Source organism: Ambystoma mexicanum, chromosome 11 (genome assembly GCF_040938575.1).
Source record: "Ambystoma mexicanum isolate Mex_15411 chromosome 11, UKY_AmexF1_1, whole genome shotgun sequence".
Taxonomy (NCBI): domain Eukaryota; kingdom Metazoa; phylum Chordata; class Amphibia; order Caudata; family Ambystomatidae; genus Ambystoma; species Ambystoma mexicanum.
The window spans coordinates 605,806,391-605,830,224 of record NC_090934.1 but is presented as its reverse complement, the minus strand read 5'-3'; the positions used below and the strand labels follow the sequence as shown (position 1 = coordinate 605,830,224).

At 48.8% G+C, this 23,834-nt stretch overlaps 1 protein-coding gene across 2 annotated transcripts in view; it reads right to left on the bottom strand.

The window, feature by feature from the left end:
- Nucleotides 1-23,834, bottom strand: part of PRMT3 (protein arginine methyltransferase 3) — a 2,239,468-nt gene that overhangs the window by 348,743 nt on the left and 1,866,891 nt on the right. For both annotated transcript variants that reach the window (XM_069623482.1, XM_069623481.1), the window contains exon 13: nucleotides 3,924-4,010. In XM_069623482.1, coding sequence (XP_069479583.1) covers nucleotides 3,924-4,010 — 87 coding nt within the window. The remainder of the gene's footprint in view (nucleotides 1-3,923; nucleotides 4,011-23,834) is intronic.

The window sequence follows — 23,834 nt, the reverse complement described above, 5'->3', positions numbered from 1 at the left end:
AAGCCCCCACTCAATGTGGCTCCTACCGTCCACTTTCACTCATCAACTGCGACGTCAAGATCTATGCCAAATTACTTACCTTACGCCTTGCGCCCTACATGCCACACATCATTCACCCTGACTAAGCGGGATTTATTCTGGGACGCTCCACCTCCTTGAACCTGAGGTGCCTCTTCAACATTATAAGCAGGGTGAGACCAAATGTCCATGCGGTAGCTGCGACACTCTACATGCAAAAAGCTTTCGACTCTGTCTCGTGGAAGTATCTTTGGCGGGTGCTTGACAAATGTAAATTCGGCCACACATTCCTCTCTTGGTTCAGGTTGCTCTACTCCAACCCTGTAGCCAGAGTTTGCACTGAAAACTGATGCTCCCCCCCCCTCTTTCAAATAGCTAGGGGGCACGAGACAGGGCTGTCCCTTTTCCCCCCTAATCTTCGCTGTGGCGATGGAGCCATTTGCGGGCATGCTTCGCCAATGTCATGCACACAGGGGCCTGTGGACCGCCGGTTCCTCGGATATAGTTTCCCTATATGCTGATAACGCCCTTCTCTTCATCCGTTCCCCTGATACTAATCTGGCCCCGATTTTGGAAGATATTGTCCTCTTTGGTCGAATCTCGGTTCTCAAAGTGAATTGTTCTAAATCCACCCTGTTTCTGCTCACTGCCAGCACACCCCCCCCCCTCCTGACACCCTGGGATTCACATGGGCCCAATCTGTCTTTACCTATCTAGGCATTGTAGTGTCACGTCAAAATGAACGTGTCTTTGAAGGGAATTACCAAAAATACCTCACAAATCTTACAGTAAAGCCACTGGGCTGGAGCAAACTTTCGCTCTCACTGGCGGGCAGGATAAGGATACTGAAGATGGTAGTTCTACCCCAGCTCCTGTACAGATTTGCCAATATTCTACAGTGGCCGGGTAGCGGGTTTTTCCAGGTGTTGACTCGTACCCTTAATACCTTCCTCTGGCACTCGGGCGCGGTCTGGCTTAAACTCAAGACCCTAGCTGCCCCGATGGAGGTTGGCGGATTCGGGGCTCCTGATTTCCTCAAGTACTGGCTGGTGGCACAATTCCAATATACCGCATATTGGTTTAACACATCAGACCCCCCACCCCATGTCAGGCTCGAAAAGTTATCAGTAAACGACCGTGACATCCATTCCCTGGTGATTCCACCCATGCCGATGGTATTAGACTCAATCGACCCGGTGACCTGCATGTCACTGGCCCTATCCAAAACGTGGCAACTATTGGGCATCACCCATCCCTTTCATGGTAATCTACCACTTTGGAATTTCCTTCCAGAGGTCCCACAAGTGCCTCCCTCTATTGTTCGCTGGTGGGCTGAGGCGGGATATGAATTGCTCCGGGACATTTTCGAACAGGGCAATTTCATAGAGTGGCCTCACCTCCCGCTGTCCCTGAGGTAGAGACCTTCCGTTTGGCTTCAATACTTATCCCTCCGGAAAATCCTTAAACACAAATACCCGAGCTTCCCGGCGTTACCACCTGATGAGTCTGCAATTACGGAACTGTCCTCACTCTCCCCCATGAGGGGCAAAGTCTCCAGACTTTATACTTTGGTGCAGACCAGATCGCCCCCCCGCACTTTCCAAATTAAAACATACTTGGGAGGTCGACCTCGGACTGGAAATGACCGACGATGGGTGGGCCCATATGTGCGCACGCATCCATGGGGTTTCCTTCAACTCCCGCTTCAAACTGATCCAATTCAAGTTACTCCACAGGTACCACTACACCCCGACCAGACTGCACCGTATCTCAAATGACCTCTCCCTGAGGTGCCCCAGGTGCGGCTGCGTCGACGCTGGCTATATCCACATGATCTGATCCTGTCCCCGCCTCATTCAATTCTGGGGTGCAGTATGCTCTATGTCAGCTATCCTCGAACACCCCATCACCCCATCCCCAATGAGGTGTCTTTTTCATGACTTCCCAGAACTCCACCGAGACTCCAGGAAACTGGCTGGCCTCTGTATGCTACTTGCAGTACGCTCTATCCTACTCTGCTGGCTCCGGCCTACCACACCTACTCATGCACAGTGGCTCAGGGCGGTCACATGGGCTTCGGACACCAAAGAATCCTGGGCGGTACAACAGCCTGCCCACTCCAGACCTAGAGATATCTGGTTAAAGTTTTGCTCATTTATGTCTCCTGCTGATGCGGATTCAGACCCTGCATCTCCAGGCCTCTCCTCTCGCCTCTCCCCTTCTACCTCCTGAATTGCCTCCCCTCTAGCCCTGCACCCACCTTGTATGTATCCCCCAGGTGTATAAACTGATCTTTGTACTCGCTCTATATATCTGTACTGCCTGCTTTGCTTTGATTATACATGCCCTGTGCATTACTCACCTGTACTTGTGCTGCCAAGCTAAATAAAAAAAAGTGTAAAATATATATATATATATATATGTCGTCTTGTCCGTCTCCGACATCTGGTTAACACAAGTGACATAAGGGCATTCTGGTCAAAGCCAACTTGAGAGTTTTCATATGTGGGGATACTGGCACCTATTGGCACATCCAGCATGGTATGATTTCTGACTCCGACATTAGGGAATTATGAGCAAGCATATGCATGTTCTTACTTGGTGATACTGGCATATATTGGTGTAGCCTGCATGGAGATATTTTCCGACAGTGGTGTTCCTGGCTTTATGGCAGAGCCAACAAGAGATTGTTGTTACCTGGGATTGTGGCAATGCTGGCACATATGGAGGCAGCCAGCATGTATGTTTTTCTTGTGGTGGCATTACTGGATTCATGGGAAAGCAGACATGAGTTTTTTATTACGTGGAGATACTGGCATATATTGGTGTAGTCAGTCTTTCTTAAACTGATATTAGTGCATTATGGGAATACTGACATGTACGGACGCACCCAGCATCGACATTTTGTCATACAGTGGCAGAATACTGACTATATTATGGGTATAGCCATCATGAAAATATCATCGCACACTGGCAGAATACTGGCAAATATTGTCACCAGAAATATCAGGACAATGCATTAGAAAACATTCCCACGTACTGTTGGTCACTTCACAGCTACTTAATTGTTTCATGTGTTACCCTATAACATATATTGCACATTTTACGTTTTACCAATATTTCACAAAAAGCGAGCAGTAAAATGCCCCGTTTAACCCATTATTGGTTTTTGCTACCTCGCTGTGCTTGGTTACTTACTGACATTTCGTGGGAAATGTGTACACGCCTCCAATGAAAATAATCACCAGTCACCATTCATCCCAGGCAGGAGAGTTGTACCGATTGGTAACATTCCTTTATCATTGTTATGCACGTTGGCCCTGTTTCAGGCATGTAGGTCGGGTGCAGGTTGTTAGCACTCATTAAAACCTTCAACAGTGGTGTTAACGCATTGCTTGGTGCACACTGTTATACGGCTGTATCAATCAGAGATGTGAGCTGTACAAATATTTTAAAATACTGCTATAAGGCTACACCAATGGCAGATGTACACTATATACATTATTTTAAAGTAACACACTTCTGCGAATAACGACATTAGAACTAACCTTTTATTTGGATTAATGCTTACTTGAATGTTCAAAACAAAACATTGCATATTGGCAGCAATGTAATCCAGCACTGGCATCTATTAAAATGTTTTGTTATTAAAACATGTGACTGCATGTTTAAAATGAATAGCAGTATATCGGTTCCTCTACTACAGAGCAGTAAAAAGTAGACCCAGAATGGGACCCCTCCCCCTATACTAATCTGTTAGCCAAGAGTCGTTTCCAGTTCCCCACACAAGGATGGCCTGTCTACAGCACTATCCGTCTACATTTATCATCAGCCCTGTAATTAATGTATTGGAATGCCAATCCTCGTCAGATGGGATGGAGAAAGGACAGTGAAGTGTGACTCACCGTACACACGGTACTCTCTGTGATTTGAAGGGCGAAATCTGTTGAAAAATCAAGATCTGCAACGGCTGTTGTTTGGCAATCTATGCGCTGCGGAAACAAAAGACACTTCATATGAGAAAATCAACTAGGGCGCAAGTTTAGACATATTTACATGTATACAAGTAACGAAAAAGTCTGAACGAGTAGCATTAACATATAGTTAGGGCGCATGTAAAAAGCTTGAATAATTGAGGTAATGCGACAGAAGAAATGACAAAAAAAGATTTAAGAGGCCTTCCTGGTCTCACAACCGTAAGCACTGCTTCATGCAAGAGAGAGCAAGCACTTAGTTGTCAGCAATAAAACAGCTTCAGATTTCAGCAACTTTCATTAGTGATAGACACAGAACAATTTATCAGCAAATGCTACATCAAGGCAGTATCGGCCTGCCACTCCTCTCAGTCTGGCCAAACAGGGTAAAAAAAGCTTTAAGGGGTTTATTTTGCGGGAGACAAGCTATGGGTGCCTTGCGCGAGCCCGCATGTGAAAATCAAAGAAAGCAAAGATGGCCCCCGCCATAGTAAATACAATAGAGTACCTTTTCTATGTCCATGTTGGGCTGGCACGTACAGTGAGGCCGCAGGGGTGTTGCTAGGTCTGGAAAAGATCCGGGACTATGCTAATGTGTGGCCGGTCTGGACTCTGGGCTATCTATCCTGTTGGTTGTAGCCCCTGAGATTCTATCTGGGGCTACAACCAAAAGACTGGGGCTATAGCCCCCTCAACCTCCTCCCCCACTAGAAACGCCTCTGAGTGAGGGAGCGGGACAGGCAAAGAGAAAAGCCCCAGGCCAGCAGGTAGTGGGGACCAGGGAGGAGCCTGTGACCCGAGGTACAAAATAAATGGCACCCAGTGAAGCTGTGAGAGTGGGTGAGGGAATGCAGGCGGACACTGGCAGTTTTTGCCCACACTTCCTGCCACCCTTGTTGGCAGAGTTCCCCTTCCCTGGGTGCAAAAAGTTCATATTAGCCTGATAACTGAGAAAACTGACTCTGATAACAATGAAAATAAATTAAAGTTACTAATGGTAGTGACTAGAGTACTCATAGTACATAGTCCCCTTTCCTCCATCCTTGTGGGAGTCCTCCAACATGGGGACGGAACCGGAAACTTTGGCAGCAAACAATTGAGTTTCCCCTTTAAATTTAGTATACTGCACAGGGGCGCGACCTAGCTCTGACCGGATGGGCAAGAATTGCCCAGAAACACGTTTGCCCATGACCGTGTACGCCTCTGAAATGGCCTGAACCATCCAACAGGCAATGGATGCCTTGGAAGCCTGAGAGCCGGGGGAGGAGCCCACAGACGTCACAAATAATGCCTCTGGCTTCCTGAACGATTTCATCTGAGAGAGATAAAACTTTAGAACCCTCTTGAGGTCCAAGGAATGTAGGGCCCTCTCTGCCTCCGACTGTGGGTTCAGACAGTACACCAGCAGGCAGATCTCTTGATTCAGATGGAATGGAGAGATCACCTTGGGCAAAAAGTTTGGGTGAGTGCACAAGATGACCTTGTCGTTGTGAAACATGGTGAATGGTTTGCACGAAGACAACACCTGCAGCTCACTAACCCTGCGCGCAGAGCTCAGAGCCACCAATAAAACAGTCTTTAGCGTCACCAAGCAGATGTGCACAGAAGTCATTGGCTTGAAAGGCTTGCGTTGCAAAGCTGCAAAAAACACATTGCGGTCCTAGACCGGATTCAGCCCATGCACCAGAGAAAATAGCCTAGACAACCCCCTAAGGTGGGCCTTAACCACTGGGTTGGCTGCCAACAACACATGCTCAGGGGAATTCCTGTAATCCTAATGGCCTCCAAATCCGTGCAGCAGATATCCACCTGATATGTAATGCAGAGGACAGGTGACGGGGTCCAGGCCCTTGTTGCAAGCCCAATAGCAGAACCCAGTCCATTTACTCTCATACTAGGATGGAGGTGAGGGCCTCCTGGCCTTCTGAATGATGTCCCAGTTGTTCTCTGAAAATTGAGCATGCTGAAGCCTCAGCTGATCAGGAGCCAGGCCACCAGGGCCAGTTTGGCCGGGTCCGGACGCTCCACTGTCCTGCCCTGCTGCGTCAGGAAGCCCCTGCTGTGTATCGGAAGATGCACAGGACCCTGGGATCACAACTGCAGCAGATCTCCGAAAACCACGGTCTCGAAGGCCAGTGGGGGGCAACCAGGATGAGGCTGCAACCCACAGAGGCCTGGAACTTGCACAGGGTCCCTTGGAGCAGACGGGTGCGTGGGAAGGCATAACACCTGCAGCCGTGGTAACAGATGTGAAAGGCGTCTCCCAGTGACCCCGGACCTGCCCATGAAGCAAACTGGGGGCACTTGGCATTCTGGGGAGATGTGAACAAATCCGGGTCCGCGAACCCCCAATGCTGGGGCAGGTAACAAGGAGTCTATGTGCAACTCCCACTCATATGTATTGAACCCCAAGCGACTCAACTGGTCCACTTCTGCACTGCTGTGCCCCGGGCGGTGGACTACCGAAATCCAAATCTGTTACATCAGGGCCCATTCCCAGATCGAAACCGCCTCCATGGAGAGGTAGGGGAGAACGGGTGGCAACCTGCTTTTTCAGGACAAACATCATAGTTGAATTGTCCGTCCTGACCAGAACAGACCTGTCCCTGAAGAGGGGCAAAAACGCCTTGAGGACCAGGCCCAATGCCGTGAGCTTGAGCAGATTGATATGCAAGAGGGCTTCAGTCCTGGACCATGCTCCATGATTCGCATAGCCCTCCAGAGTAGCCCCACAGCCTGAGAGAGGGGGAGTCCATCGTCACCACCAGGGAAGGCTCCAGACGGTTGAAGGGGCTCCCACTGAGACTTTGCCTTCTATCAGCCACCAGCGAAGATCCGGCAGTAGGAACAGTGGTATTTGGATCCTGTCCGATTGAGACCTTGTCTCCTGATCCCAAATGACCACCAGGTGGAGCTGGAGGTGCCTCATCTTGAGGCTAGCATGCTGTACAGTGAGCACGCAGGAGGGCATCAGGCCTAGAATGTGCTGGAACCACTGTTGCCGAGGTGGTCCAGTTGGCCAGAAGGTGTCCCACCACATTGCAGAGGGACATAAGCCTTTTTGGCGTGGGGAACACCCGCTGAATGGTAGTGTTCCAACGCACCCCTAGGAAGACCAGTTCCTGAGACAGGCATAACTGTGATTTCCTCTGGTTGAGGGAAAACGCCAGCTGAAGGATATCTGGCAATCTCTAGCAGGAGTGCAGCACCCCTTTGGGTGACCCTGCCCTCACCAGCCAGTCGTCCAAATAAGAGAATAGATGGCATTCCAAGCGGAGAAGGCATGCCACTACGTTCACCAGCTTCGTCAAGACACGAGGGTTAGAGTTCAGGCCGAAGGGCAGCACCTTGTACTGAATGTGGTACAACATAATCATGAACCGCAGAAACTTCAGATGTGGTTGATAGATGGGTACATGGAGGTACGCATCCTTGAGGTCCAGGGAACACGCCCAGCCCCCTTCATACAGAAACTTGGCTACGTGCACGGGAGTAATCATCTTGAAGTGCTCCAGCTTAAAAGACAGATTTAGAAATGACAGGTCCAGGACTACCTTCAGGCTAGCCTGGTTGTTCTTGGGTACTGCAAAAATCCTGGAATATCAACCGAAGCCCCCGTCTACAAGAGAAACCGGTTCTATCGCCTGCATCTCCAAGAGCGAAAGGACCGCCCGTAAAAGAGCCAGGGACCCGATCTGACGAAGAGGAAGAGAGAATGGTAGAGGCAAAGGAAGAGGAAGACTTAAGTCCATGGAGACTACGGATAAGATCCATGAGTTGCTGAAAAGACACTTCCGGTGTCTTGGAACAGAGCCAAATGGCTGCCACAGGCAAGCTGTGTTCCTCGAACCTTGGCGCCACTTCTTCTTGACATCAGATGCAGGGGAAGAGGAGGGGGGAGCGGAAAAAGCAGCGCAATGTCCTCTGCTGCTTCCTCCTGTTGTTTCTGGGCAACCTGTCACGCCTCCGTGTACCCCGGTCCCGGAACCCCCTGAAGCTGGAGAAAGTGCACGGCTTGAACTAGGTCCTGCCCTTGGACTGAGGGAAAGATTTCTGACCCGTTTTTTCCAGGATGGCCAAGGACTTGGCGGTTTGAGTGGAGGTTTTCTTCTTTGTCAACTCATTATCAGTCGATAAATGAAAAAGGTCCATGCCTTCAAAGGGCAGATCCAGGACTCACACCTGCACATCAGATGATAACATTGTTGCATTGTTAGGCAGACAACTGTGCAGTTCCCTTAGGGACCACTGCAAAAGATTTAAGACTACAGGTGTTTGGCAGTAAACCCACTTGGTAGCAGTTTGTACCACACAGATTCACTTGGTAGCTGTGCCTGAGCAGTCAGACTTCCCTCAAGAAGAGTTAGGCAGTATATAGAGTATACACAATAGGTACAGAGATACAGTAGGACAAGCAAACACTGACCAGAGCTTTGGTGTAAAAGTATATAGTTATTTATTTAGAGACACACTTGTAGATTACACTAGCACAAAGAGGTAAGTAAATTCAGCACACAGTCACTATTATATATATACCACCCTAATTACTTATTAGACAAGTCTTAATGAGACACACCACTTATTTTCAGACAGAGGTGAGCGCTTACCATAAGATGGCACTCTAATAAGTTATTAAAAAGGGAGGGAAAAAGGCAGAGTTATGGAAGCACACACATTTCAATACTTTTAAAAGAACCACAGTAAGGCAGCATAGGCAGAGTTCTACTGGAGAGCAAGGAAGTCAATTGCAAGGCCCACTCTTGGAGAGAGCAAGCAGAAGGGGTCCAGGTTCACACAGTGGGGTTATGCCCAAAAAGTCTTGTAGATTGTTCGCACACAAAGAATGAAATTAAAGTCAGGAAAAGTTAGCTAGGTTGTCCCAGGCCAACCCAGGCTAGAAAGTCAAGGCTTTACTGTCACCCCGAACGATCTGTCGCAAGGGAAGCCACGCGGGACACAGTACCTCAAGTGGGAAGGAAGCTCCAGCGGGGGCAGTTGTTCCTGGCAGCGGTTGCAAGTCGGTGTTTCGTCCAGAGGAAGAGGAGGTCTCGCCGTGGAGGAAAGATGAAGGTCGTTGCACTGCCAGGGAAGAAACCAGCCACGGAGTTCTTCGGTTAAAAGGTACTACCCTTCTATTCGCGTTAGTGGTAAACCGTGGTATTCCGGTTGCCGGGGTGCTTGGCACAGGCAAGGCGGCCACGAGATGCTCCACGAAGGTGAAAAGAAGGAAAAACTGGTTATCCCCACCAGTCAAAGGAAGAAGACTCTCCGGACTGGAGATCTCCTCTGTCGTCAGGAAAAGTGGTGAGACGGTTCAGCAGGGCTCCACCGGTGGTGTCATCGTTGCAGGTCGGCTCAGCTTCTCCCTCCTCGGATTTTTAGGTCCTGTGGCGACTTCTGAAGTTCCAGTCCCCAAAGCCCTGCTTTTACGCAGCAAACCCCCATTCATTCAGCCTACTTGGGCCAATCACACAAGAGTGCGACTTGAGTTGCCAAGGCAACTCAGTCCAGGGTGCCTAAACCCCCTCTCACACCCCCTGTGGTACCCAGACAGAGTGGCACCACTTTTGGAGGCTTCTGTGGAGAAGCCTGCCAAAAAGTGGAACAAAGGGCTCGACTTGGGTTGGAGTCACAGAAGAGAACACAAACGCCATTTTAGAATCGAGTTCTGGCAAAAAATACCCACCGGTGAATTAATATTAAATAAATAAACCGGTGGTATGTTCGAGGCTATAGGAATTAAATAATTAAAGTTGGTAGCCTCGAAAAATGGGAAATTCCCATAGAGATATATTCGCGGTCGAATATAAAAAGTAGTATCGACTTCCACCAGCCAAAACTCGATCAGGGATGACGGAGACGTGCCCCCTCAAACAACACACCCCGGGGCAATCGAATTGCCCCGATCAGTACGTCCAGAATATGATGGTTTGTACTGGTTTCTGTACACAATTTGGGACTAGTAAAGCCAATGGTGACTTTACATGCCCTGGGAGACAGTAGTCAGTCCCAGGGTATGGAGTCTATGTTTGGGGGTCGCTACGACACCCCTGGGTAACGGCACGGAGGGTGCTGTGTAACGCACATCAAAAACACATGAGACCCTATGGAGTAAAAGACCCCATAGCCCATAAAACACATGGAAAAATAAAGGAACACCTCAAATCATGTCTAAGAGTGGGAGTAAAAGAGTCTCACTCTTAGCAAGAGAAAAAAAGAAACCCCAAAAATCCAGCAAAGCTGCTGGGGGACTCACTAGGTTTGGGAAATTAGCCTTTACAGAGAATTCTCCCTAACAGGCATGCAGCCTTGCCACCCTTCTCATCTCGATCCAAAGGCACAACCATCTGCTGGCTGTGTCGATGTGGGAGACCAAAGACTCCATGAGGTCCTGCACACTGGCCTGGGCGTCTGCCAGACCAGCCTAAAAGCAGGCTTGCTTGTCCGAAGGGAGGACGGGCAGAAATTCCCCAAGCTCCCGACACTTCTGCTTAGCCGAAGTCAAGAGGGCGTCCGAGTTGGATTGCCGTAGATGCAGTCCTGAGATGGAGTAACAGTGCTTTCCCAAGGAGGCAACTGGAGGGGGCTCCCGTGGAGGAAGACGACAAAGATGATGGTTTTTTACACAACAAGGCTGCAGCCACCACAGAGGAATGGAGCTGCGGGTGGGAGGCAAGGAAGATTGACACGCCATCTGTCAACCTAAACCTGCTTTCCAACTTCTTGTTAATCTGGGCCTTGGCTCTGGGCTTCCCCCATATCCTTCGCAGCACCTGCAGGACATCCTTCTGAGGAGGGATGCCAGACCGGATCCTAGTGCATTTCCCTAATACCTCTGCTAGCACACCTGACTCCTGGGGGGCTTCCTGGGGTAGAGGGACCCCCAAGAACTTTGCCAGGCCATGAAGGCAGACATGAAAGGCCTTAACGGATGCTGAGGGCTCATCGTCCTGGGTGTCATCATCATCGTCCACTCCCCTCTTTCACAGACTGACACAGCCCGAGTGGAATCTGAGCCCTGGGAGACCGGTGCTGGCAGGGTCGTCCCCCCCAAAGTCCAGAGCCGCACAGGTCGAACGGCTGTTGAGGGGGAGGCATTGGTGGTACAGGAGGAGGTGGAGGGGTCAGAACGACTGGTAGGGCCTGAACCAGGGGAGAGACCAGCACCGGGAGTGCAGGAGGAACGGGACAAGTACCCAGAGGAGGGGGCTGGAGCGGCTCCACCTGCAGGATGACCTCCTCCACAATGTCCTTCAGGAGCCCCTTCATCTGAAGGGAACACATTAGGAAGAGGAAGCGCTTGAAGAAGCAGTCCTCACTAGCAGCCGAATCCCTAGGGGCACAGCCTTCGGATGCGCTGGGCCTCCGCTTCTGGTGCATGTAGCCATAATGCTGTGATGGGTAGATGTACCCCTGAGGGGACCAAAAACCTACATCGTAGGATCCACTGTCGATTCCAGAGGGGCAAAAGCAATGGCAGCCCCGAGATGGATCCAAGATGGCCGCCACGTGCCGCTCTGCCATCTTCAAGTTTTGTGCCACATCCTGGGTGGGAGGTCGCTGAGGCCTGGAGCCAAGAGAGGCCTTAGACATGAGAGGATACAGCTAGGGTCTTGCACCCGAACCAGAGGCGTCGACCTCAGAGATCACTCTGGTAGGCGCTGAGCCCTCAGCTAGAAGGCCGGTAGTCTTAACGCCCTGATTCACGACTTCAGAGCAAGCTACAGTAGGCTGGAGACCCTTGGCACCTTTGCCGGTAGCCGTGCTGGATCTAGCCAAGGACAGACTCTTGGAGGTGGTACTCAACAATCCCTTACCCCCTGGGGTAGAAGAAGAGGACAAACTTGAAAGCCTGGTAGGGCCCCTGAGCCCCTCACCTTGGAGGTTGGTAGCCAGGACGGCCTAAGGTCTGTCACCGGAGCGCCCAGAAGTGCTTGGGAGCCGGTAGCCAGAGAGGCATTGGGCCTGCCAGAACCTGAATCAGAGGAACCCCGATCAGTGGGAACCACAGGGGAAGGGGTCGCTGTGCTGTGTAGTCATGCTGAACAGAGGGCCTACCTTGTCGTGACGAGGGGTCCTGGTGACAAAGTCCTTAAGGTGGGGCAGAGGAGAATTGTGGAAGATCTCCCTCCACCATGACAAACTATTCTTCAATGCCCTGTGACCAAGAGCGCTGCAGGCCGAACATGAGTCCCAGTGGTGGTCGGGCCCCAAACACTCAAGACAGAGTGCATGGGGGTTTGAGGCCGGGAACGAGTGGTCGCATGAGGCACATCTTGTGAATCCTCCTGCGGCCAACATGCGCCAGGGGAGGTGAGCCACTGAAGGGAAGTGAAATAAGAACTGAAAAAACAAATGTGGAGCAAGTGGAAAGCTAAAAAAGTCTCTGCACTGGCTGCCAGGTCCGACACTGTCCGTGCGGAAAAAGGGACTGAGGTGAGGCGCCAGAAGGGCGGGCCTCGGCGTTCCCATGCCCAAGACCGCACCCCCGCTCGCTACGCTATATTTAGAGGGGAAGCTCAACTTTCCGCTGCCAAAGGTTCTAGTACCATCGCCATGTTGGCGGTCGGCCACAAGAATGGAGGAAAGAAGACGTGACATACGAGTATGTAAAATTCTCATACAGGTGAAATAAACTCACTGACATTATCTTTATTACCATTTAATTCTCATGCTAATTAGTGCTACCAAAAACCAAGAAATGGTCATTCCTGCATTTCAGTCGGACTATCACCACTTGTAAACCGGGGGTATGCAAGTGTGTGAAGATTGTTTAAGGGAATGAGATTAAATGCAATTTTAACAGCAAACCCAATAAGAACTGACAAAGCCAACAGTTTTGTCTTTTGTTTTTGCACGGGATAGGCATTTGCCAGACACTGTCCTATGAATACTACCAGCTCATAAAAAGGGTAGCAGCTCGCAGATAGTGTCAATACCTGGGAATATGATGGCACATTCCAACCTAATGCCTATATAAAGGCCAAAACTGTTAGCTTTGGAAATAAAGGTTTTGTACAACAATTCACATTACATAGACATTTTTATTACAAGGGTTTTTTCAAAAACGTAAGCTGCAAACATAAAAATAACACTCCAACATAGCTTTAAATATTACATGGGATATATGTTTGGAATAGGTCTAATGAATTTCAAACAATTTAGTGCTGGAATGTATTTTACAAAAATGCAATTTTAAATGAGCAAAACATAAGTTTCATAGCTATTAATCACACGATGAACAGTGACTATTTCATAATTTCCTGTTTTTCCTAAACCCATTTGTTATGTGGAACAGGTATTGATGAAAAAGGTTCTCATGTCACCTTAGTTTTGTTTTAGTCATTAATTTTGGTACAGTTATAGTGCAGAACAAATGATTGCAAAGGAAGACTACTCTGTTTTCCGTAACCTCGAAAATTGAATCAGCCAGGGAACATAATTAACAGAAAGTGGATTGATAAATCTAGGTTTTCTCAAACATATTGCGTCACTCCCCCTACCTCATAATAAACAGCTATTCATTTGTATATGGGCAGATGTTTAAGTTAACATTTTCCCTTGTTCTTATGTCTGGCCATTGCGTTGCTTTTCATATTTTCTTGTAGCAGCTTTTTTTTAAAACTTTCAGCTCAGAACAAACTATTAAGAAAAAATAAAACATGTTGGTTCAAACATTTGCAGACAAAGCCACTGTCCCTGAAAGTAATTAACGGCAAGGTGGGGTGATGCCAATAGTCCAATAATGACTTTCTAAAACATAGACCTTATTTGTAAGTGATCAGCCTGGTGGAATAATGACCAAATATCTGTAGACCCTTTGCAAACACAAGCAGTTCTTTCGGAGGACGTTTTAGGGCCTAGTTAAATGCTGTCACAAAGAAAACACTACTATATCATAATAAGGCAGCAGGTGTTTTTGGGAGAAGTTCTACGCTCTGGAATTCTCTCCTAGCTGACAAGGGGATGTCTCAACAGCTTGACTTTTTGTCATACTCAACTTGTACTGACAAGTCTTTATCCACTCCCCCATCTTTCAAATCTGGCTTGAGTCCTTAAAGGTTGTTGCTTACATTATCCATTATTCTCCTACAGAATCCCATCACTGATATAGCGGGCTGAACCATTGCCACGGGTTGTGGTATTCAGAAGTTTTATTATCCCTCTTCCAGTTTCATCATTACCATAAAGCTAGTTCCGGAGGCCACCAGGGGGCGCACAGGCTATGGCAGCCTGTGTGCTGAGCTCCCGTCAAAGCTGGGCTGGTGCAAGGGATTGAGCTCCCCCCCACCTCTTGAGCCCCCCACCAGGAAGAGTGTAGACGGCTGAGGTGTTGAACCCCCAGGGCCCCCCCAGGTAGAAAGAGCGGTGTCTGCAGACCCCCGGGAGACGGAATACACGACCTGTCACCTCAAGAGGGGAGCTGCTTATGAGCAGAGCGGCCTCGAGAGACTTGGAGCGCCGCGGAACACCGGGGCCGCGTGTGACCGCTGGAAAAAGCACCCCCGAACGGATGCCGGAGGAGCAGTGGGGAACCCGGCTACGGAGGCCCGCAACGTGAGAGGACACCATCAGAGCGCGGCGGGATGCCTCCCGCCGCAGAAGACATTTGCTCCGGAGGCCCGGGCCCGTCGGTGGCGAGGAGATCGATCAGGGTGTGTGGCCCCCACCCGGGATTGGTGGGGCGAGTGCCCGCCCAGGGTCGTTCCTTCCAAGGCAGACAAGCATAAAAGGGAAGGGATGAAAACCCCAGTGACGGTGCCTACAGAGGGCGCAGGGGGCGGCCAGATGAGCTGGCATAAAACCCTACAGGTATACCGATACCAAGAGGCAAGGTGCGAAAACAGCGGCCTGGAACGAGAGAGTGGGATGGCCCAGTCGGAGAAGCTAGTTCCCATGTTCTGACAAAAACGTGAACCATATATCTCCATACCCTTGGAGACCTCATGCAGCCAGTTAGTTTCTCCATCAAATACAGTTCTTTGGCTTTTCTTAGCCATTCTATTTTCAAAAGAAGCGTCACTTTTTTCCAACTTAGGGCCAGGCACACCCTTGCCACCAAGAGAAATAATAAGGCATGTGCAGCAACTATCAAAAGCTGCCTCCTCCTTTAAATAGGCAAAATAATATCAACATTGGGTCGCTGTCACTTTCCACTCCCTCCACATCCTTAAACCAGGAGACCACTGCAGCCCCATACTCTTGGCGCATATTTACATGACCACCACGTATGGAAAACAGTGCCCCTTTAGCCACACCCCTTCCAAAATTCATTTTTAGTACCCAGGTATGTTCTGGAGCCTATCTGGGGCAACTGCCATATTGTCAATAGTTTAATGCATGAAGTTTAAATTGTGCTGACTGCGATACATTGTATGATTTTGAGCACATTTGTCGCCCATAGTTTCTCTGGAATGGGAGTTCCCAGGTCTCTTTCCCATTTTCCCTTTACACTTCCCCGAGTCCGGGGTTAACATTTCTCTGATGGATTGGTACAATTCCGAGATTGTCATGCCACGTGGCACTTGGCGCCTGTGGAACCGCTGGCAGCGCGGACATTATTCCGCCGAACACGCTGGTAGCCTGTCACGCCCATCTACAGCTCTGCCCGTGCGTATGCGCGCTGACGCGGCCCGGAGTTTAAATGCAGCTGCTTCCGGGTTGCGTACGCGTTGCAACGCTTCCGGTTTCCTCCGTTAGTGCTGTCTGCCTTTTGCCTGCTCTTCCCTCGCTCGCCCTTGTTGCAGTATTACCCGATCTCTATCGGGTCCTTGTCCTCTTTCTCCTTGTTTTGCCTGCTGCCCTTTTTCTTCTGCTATTTTCCTTCCTCTCTCCTCGCCACACTCCTTCTCCCGGCTTTTCTCTGTTTCCGTTCTTCTACCTTATTTTTCCCCTTCCTGTTTTTCTCCTTCTGCCTGCCTCCTTGTGTACCAGACCTAGGCCTGTTTTCTTGGATTGCTGATTCTACTGGTCGGATACCTTCCTCTGTGATCTCCCGTGTACAGGATCCTGGCCTGTATAAGGACTGCCTATTCTCTTGTGCTACACCTATGGACTTGGTTCCCCTTGTGAGATTCCTTACTACTTACTGACTACCTTCCTCCGGAGCATCTTCCTTTCGACCACGGAGTTCAGCTTCAGCCGACTGCATCCTCCCAGCATACCAGCTCATTCCTTAGGAGAGTCACGCAGGTCGCTTAGGGTTTTTTTTGTGCCATTTGGCTTTTTCCCCTTCCCGGCGTCCCCGGGAGGAGGCACCGGGTACCCTTCTTGGGTGACACGGTGGCTTCCTTCCGTGGGCGCCCTTACCTGCATAAACAAAAAGGAGCGACCAAGAAGTAAAGGAAAGAAGGGTACAGGAAGAAGAGATGAAGGTGAGGAGTTAGGGGAGGGTGGTTAATCGGATTCTACGTTCTCTGACGAGGATATCACCGATCCTGGTGACAGAGATAAATCCTGTGTTACTGTCATGTGCGTTAAGTACTGTTTCAAGCCTTGTCATGGGCTGGTGACTAGTAATTTCCACTTGTCCTGGCCTAATGAACCTTTAAGCTGCAGGTAACGGAATGCTGAAATGTTTCCTATGTTTGGCACCTGTCCTAGTGTTGCTACATCGATAAACCTACCCTCAGCCCAGCATTGGCCCACCCTTTCCAACCCTGCTTCACACCATGTTTGGAAGTCTCCAGAGTAGAGTAACTCTTCTGTGAATGAATGCACCCAAAGACAGCTAATTTGGGGCGGCCAAGTGGTGAGCTTCTCCACCCTCCCCCCTCTTTCTCCAAAGATCCCAATAGGCCATCAGAATGGGGAGTTCCCTGACTTTCCTAGGTATTGAGCGGGCTGGGACCCATAGCCATTCACCTACTGTAATGAGTTTTAGCCACCGTTTGTCATTCTTGGGTCTTAGATAATAATAATAATAAATGATCATACAGCTGTAAAAATCCGAATGTTGTAGTTCCTAAGTCTCCCAGTTTCCCTCCTCCTCACCTGTTAGGTGGTCATCTGGATCCACAGGACTCAGGGATCTTCTTGCTCTGTAATCCTTTTCCTTTTTCATGCGAGGTTAACACTTCCCTCGAATGGAAGCCACAGCAAAAGCTTAGCCAAAGAGCTCTCACTGTGACCTCCTCCCGAGAAGGGTAAGAATGGGGAAAAAGACTGGAGTGACTAAAAAAAACCAAGAATGCGTTCTGCGGAAGAGTTCCGGTTGGCAAGTGGGCTCTGTGAGGTTCGTAATGCAGATCTTCTAAGAACCAGACTGTATCCAGATATTAAGGGAACAGCACGAAGCAGCAACAAAGTGGAGTAAAAAGGATAAACAGGTAAGGAAGAAAACTGGAGAGAGAGGAGAAGAGAAGTCCGAGATGGACCAAGAAAGGGTAAGTAGAACAGAACAGCCAAGCGACAGGGTCCTAAAAGAGAGAGGAGGAGCGGGGCTGAGAGATCCACTCTGAGGGAGCTGAAATGGAGCTGAGGGAAATGGTCTGAGGCAACACCAAAAAATAACAACAAGAAACAGGGAAAACAGGAACTGAGTAGAAAATAAGCCTGAGGGCTGAAAAGGAGAGACATTACGGAGAAGAGCGTACAGCAACACAGGGCAGCACCAGAAAAAAAGGGGAACTGACAAAGCGGTTGCAACACAACGCGGACGAAGGGGAGCATGGCTAAAACGCCCTACGTCCGAGAGCGGTGCGAAACTAGACCGCTAAGTTAGAAAAATGCATGATGGACTCCTAACGTCCCCCCATGCGGTAACAGGGCCAAATGCGCCAAGTTCTGAAATGGTGCATAACAGTATGCCCCCCTCCAAGCCGCACACCTCCTGGCTTACCGGGATGGGCACGGTGAAACCGCCTAAGGAGAATAGGAGCCTGAATATGGGAAAGAGGTTTCCAAGAGTCTTCTGAACTGGGAAAACCTTTCCAATGTACAATGTATTCCAAACAACCTCTTCTATAGCGAGAATCCCTTAACTGAGAGACCTTGTGTTCTCTGTCCGCCGTCAAAGGGACCGGAACAGAAGCAGGTCTGAAAGAACGTGTCAGTTCAGCACTTTTTAACATGGAGGAGTGAAAAACTGGATCCACGCGTCGCAAACTGGGAGGCAGTTTGAGACGAAAAGCCACAGGGTTTATTCTAGCTCTAATAGGATACGGCCCAATATATTGTGGGGATAGTTTGGATGGATGTACTCATCGTGGCAAGTATTTTGTAGAAAGCCACCCCTTGGAGCACACTTTCCAGTGCGGAACATCTTGGTGACGCTTGTCAGCATGAGCCTTAGATGTGAGGAGGCTGTCTGCTAGGCTGAGTTTAGCAGCCTTGTGTGCTTCTTGTATCCTGGATAGGCCATCTTCCACCGCAGGCAAGGAGGACTGTATTGGAGACAATGGAAGAATAGAACGGGGGTGAAACCCGTACGTGCAATAGAAAGGTGACACTCCAATCGCCAAATGTTTGGCATTGTTATAAGAGAATTCCGCTGTTGGTAATAATGATACCCAGTTGTCTTGTTCAATGTTGGTGTAACAGCGGAGGTATTGTTCTAGGATACCATTTAGTCTCTCCGTCGGTCCATTAGTCTGTGGATGGTATCCGGAAGACAAAGCACGCTCGATTCCCAAATTCTGACAAAGGGATTTCCAAAATTTAAAGATATATTGACTCCCTCGATCCAAGGTTATCTTGTCTGGAAGACCATGGAGTCTAAATATATCTTTGACAAATGTCTCTGCCATTTCTTTCGCTGTAGGTAAACCAGGAAGTGGAGAAAAGTGTGCCATTTTAGAAAGAGTATCCACCGTCACCATAAAGCAAGAACATCCCTGTGACACAGACAAAACCACTATAAAGTCAATGGAGATGTGACTCCAAGGACGGTCAGGAATCGAACTCTGTTCCAACAAACCCACAGGTTTTGAGGTGTTGTATTTGCTTCGATTGCATATATCGCAGGTTCTTACATGGCGTTGTAGATCAGAAAATAGGCCAGGAACAAGCCCTTTGTACTAGTTCTAAAGTAGACTTCTGACCCCTATGCCAGGCTGTCTTGTGGTCATGACACTAGGACAGGGTTTTTTTGCAAAGGGCTGCAGACGGAAGAAACAAACGTCGTTTGTGAAACAATAAACTGTCCTTTTCCGTTAACTCTTTTTCATGGGATTGAACACTATGATTGACTACGGCATTTGTAACCTGTTCCAAAAAAGATGTGGCATTGCTGATTATCTTGTTTCTGGGAAGAAAATCTCTCAGGAGGAATGGAACAAGGACCGGTCTCGCCTGCTTTTCTAGAGAGAGCATCGGCTATTGTGTTTTGGCTTCCCGGAATGTAAGTGACGTGGAAGTCGTACTGGGCAAAGAAATGTGCCCAGCGGGCTTGCTGTGAATTTCTGCACTCCATGTTTTGCAGGACCTGTAGATTCTTATTGTCTGTCCGTATCATAAATTAATGCGTACCTCCTTGTAACAGATGGCTCCATTCGCTACAGGCTATCTTCATTGCAAGAAGTTCCCTTTCAATGACTGAATAATTCAGTTGGCTGTCCGTAAGTGTTTGATAGATACGCAATGGGATGTCCTTTGGTGTTGTGTTCTTGTAGAAGAACTGCGCCTATGGCGGCTGCAGAGGCGACTGTTTCCAGAATGAATGGTTTCTTTTGATCTGGATGTCGCAAAATGGGAGCGCTACAGAAAAGGCGTTTCAGTAACTGGACACTATCCTCGGCTTTGGGGCTCCATTGAAAAGAACCAGAGGACATTAACAGATTATTGATAGGCAGAAATGTTTTGGAAAACCCGGCAATAAAACGCCGGTAGAAATTAGTCAAGCCCAAATATATTTGGACCTCTTTGACTGAGGTTGGGGCCAGCCAATGTATAATAGCTTCTGTCTTCCTTTGGTCCATCTGTACGCCTTGCAGAGACAAAATAAACTCCAGATAAGGAACCGATGAGGCACCAAAAATGCATTTCTCCTTCTTGGCTAGGAGCCGGTTTTGTTTGAGATGTTCCAAGACTTCCGAGAGGTGTTCCAGATGTTCTTGCTAAGTGGGGGAAAAAACTAAAATATCGTCGAGATACACCACTACTGTAATGAACAGGAGATCAGAAAAAATGCGGTCCATGAATCGTTGAAATATGGCTGGTGCATTGACCAATCCAAAAGGCAACGCATGGTATTCATATAGATCGAAGGGGGTCCGGAATCGGATCGAATTCTTAGTAAATGATAGGCGCTACGTAAGTCTAGTTTGGAAAATATTGAGGCACCTTGCACGGCTTTCAAAATATCGGGAATGAGGGGCATGGGATAACGATCCCTTACTGTGACCTTATTCAAACCTTGAAAGTCAATACATGGCCGACGGTCTGTAGAGTCCTGTTTAGGAATGAAAAACAGAGGAGCTCCTGCTGGAGATTTAGAAGGTCTTATCAATCCATTCTGTAGATTGTCATCCAGATACTTTTTGAGTACCTCTTTCTCTTTGTGTGATAATGCAAACATTCTCCCAAAAGGCACCAGGGCATTGGGTACTAGGTCTATGTTGCAATCTTCAGGCCTATGAGGTGGTAGTGCCAATGGGGTCGTTTCAACAAACACTGCTTCATACCTCTCCAAGAGCCCTGAAATAGAGTGGACTCCTATTGCTGTATTTAAGATGCTGGGCAACATCGTTGCTTTCTGGTAGTGTACAGCCTGTAGGCAATGCTTTAGATAAGAAGTAGAATCAAACCCCAATCTATTGGAGGACCAATCGATACGTGGGTTATTTTGGCGCAACCATGTGATTGTAACGCTCACCTGATTCCCACGGAGGCACAGATCTTGACTGGGTTGTTACCGTGTCTTCAATTGTAAAGCGCAGGACTCGGCTGGTTCCCTGGGCTGGACCTCTTCTCACGGTATGCCTGACTTGAAGAGTGAGGTGTCTGCAGGCAGAAGAACAAGGGGTTAATGAACAATGGTTGGACGGACTTCTCTTCCTCACTCTCTCTTTCCTTGAGGCCCAAAGGATAGGTGTGCTTACCTTAAATAGGTGAATGCTGGGCTCTCCATCCTGCGACTGGTGCAGGGGCGCGGGTACCAGTTACTCCACTGGTGATATTGTAAACCTCTTACTTGCAGAGGACAACTTTGAGCGCGAGGCCGTCGTTAACTGCACGATCGGTTCCTTATATGTATCTGAACACCTTTAATGAAGTCCTTTTCTCTTACAGGCTTTGGATGCGGTAGGCGTTGTTTAATGGACGCCAAAGTACGTGCAAGCGCGTAAGTAGGTGGATGGCGCGCGTGAAGGCACGTAAGTTGAATGGCTGCTGATGGTTTTAAATGCACTCTTTAATGTCTCTTTTTCTCTTGCAGGTTTTGGATGCGGTAGGCGTTGGTTCATGGACGCCAAAGTTCGTGCAAGCGCGTAAGTAGGAAGATGGCACGCGTGAAGGCACGTAAGTAGAATGGCGGCTGATGGTTTTAAAAGCGCTCCTTACTGTCTTTCTTTATTTGCAGGTGCGGGTATGCAGCACTTGTTGGAATCCGGAGCGTGCGTCGCACAGGTAAGCAGATCAAAATATGCAAAATGACTGATCAATGTTCTTTGCCTTTACAGGGATCGATGGACTGCCAAGGAATGCGGCGTGAGGATTGGAAGATGCCGATGGATCGGGTTAGTAAAAATGCTGGCTTTTGGCTTTAAGTTGGCTTTTGCTAACCTGTTGTTTTTTTGTGCTGGCAGGTGCGGCTGAAGACAGGATCCCAGGAAGGTAAGAGTTTGTTCCCACAGGTGCTGGAGCTGGAGTTTTCACTGGAAGACTGGAGCTGACTCGGTGAGCGTCCTGCTGCTGATGCAGAATAACGTGAAGCACGTTGCATCAATCGGGCGTGGTTTAAATAGTGTGCAGGAGTGCTTAGGCGTCTTCTTCCACTGCCTCGCCTAGGTAAGGAAAGAGTTCCAGTTTCCAGAAGAGTCCCAGTGTTCCTGATCCAAGGAGTGGAGCCTGCCCCACCCAGGTAAGAAAGTAGTCCCTGTCAGAAGAGGATGTGGACGTCATCTTGTTGGTGAGTATGCAGCATGGTCTGCTGTAGGTAGGTCCACCCAAGCACTTTTACACATCTTATGAGCCCAACGCTTCCAGTGCCGGGACCGATGATCTTTATGATACTGGTGCCACCGGCGCCAGGACAAGGTCCAAAAGGTCCCAGTAGGGGCCGGCTGGTGCCCGGAATGAAGGTTATGAGCCTGCTTCCAAGGATGTTGGGCAGGTCCTGCATTCTTGGAAGTAGTGATCATGACAGTGATTCCCAATATAAAGGGAAAATGGGCTTTGCGAAAAATGTCAAATCTGATCTGTTCTATATGCTGTTGGATGGTGATTTGAAGTATTTCTGTGGTCTGTGTGATGGGTCCTGAACTCAAAGGTTTTCCACCGACACCCTCCACCTTTTGATCCTCCTTGCGATCCACACGCCGTAGACCCATCCTATCCACCCATAAGGTGTTGACAAAATTCCCTGCGGCCCCACAATCCAACAAGGCTAGTGCTTCCACGGAACGGCCTTCCGCCATCACAGTAACTGCTAACACCATTAGTCGTGAATCTTTTGAGCTGTTAGTGGAACCAAAGGACATTGACACATAGGGACTGGAACCATTCCCTCTGGTTTCCCGTCCCATCTAGGACCGAGGGTTGTCGTTTTCCGACTGTCGAACAGGTAGTTCAGGGCAGTTCCGAATCCTGTGTTGGTCTGAACCACAGAATACACTGAGGCCTTTTCCTCTCCTTTTCCTGCATTCTTCCAGAGTAAGTGAACGACGTGCAGTTCCGATTTGCATAGGTTCGTCTGTCCTTTTGGATACAGGTATGGGAGGAGGTGGTGAAGGGTTCCTAGAAAAAGTGGGACGGATTTGGCGCTTTTCTTGTCTTCTTTCATACATCCGAAATTCGATCCGAAGAGCAGCCAACATCAATTCTGCCAGAGACGCTGGACATGGGACCCGAGCAGGTTCCTCCTTAAGATCTTCTCAAAGACAACGTCTGAATAACACAAATCGAGTCTGTTCTGACCACCCTGTCTCAGTAACCAAATGTCTTGAATGAGGAGATATAGGACAGAACGTCAGCTTGTCCCTGACCTACGTATAGAAGATCTTTGCCTGCTGCTTGGGCAATCTCTGTTCTTTCAAACGTGCGTTTCAAGAGATCTACAAAAGCCCCAAAATCTTGGAGTACCGGATCTTCTCCAGTAACTAAGGGAGTAGCCCAAGCTAAGGCATTCCCAGACATATTTTATATCAGAACCCCCACTTTGGCATGATCCGTAGCATAGGTGAAAGTTAAATACACTCTGCAGGCGCCTAAAAACTCCTTAAACCTCTTTAGGGCCAATTCAGACTTTCCAGAGGAAAGTGCCATGGGAGGTAGATCAGTGGCCGGAGGCTCTCTAGCTGCCACCATTTGTTTTAAGAGCTTATTTTCAGCCTTAATATTCTGCATCTCCACAAATAGGTTTTGTACTGCTGCTACTAGCTCTTGCAGCGGTTCAGAGGTTCAGAGGTGGACATTTCGCGTTTGTGGGTTCAGGCTTTGCAAACTGTCAAAATCCAAATGTTGTAGTTCCGGAGTCTCCCAGTTTCCCTTCTCCTCCTCCTCCTCCTCCTCCTCACCAAAGAGCCAAAGAGCTCTCACTGTGACCCCCCTCCCTAGAAGGGTAAGAATGGGGAAAAAGCCTGGAGTGGTTAAAAAAATCCTAAGGATGCGTTCTGCGGAAGAGTTCCGGTTGGCAAGTGAGCTCCGTGAGGTTCGTAATACAGATCTTCTAAGAACCAGACTGTA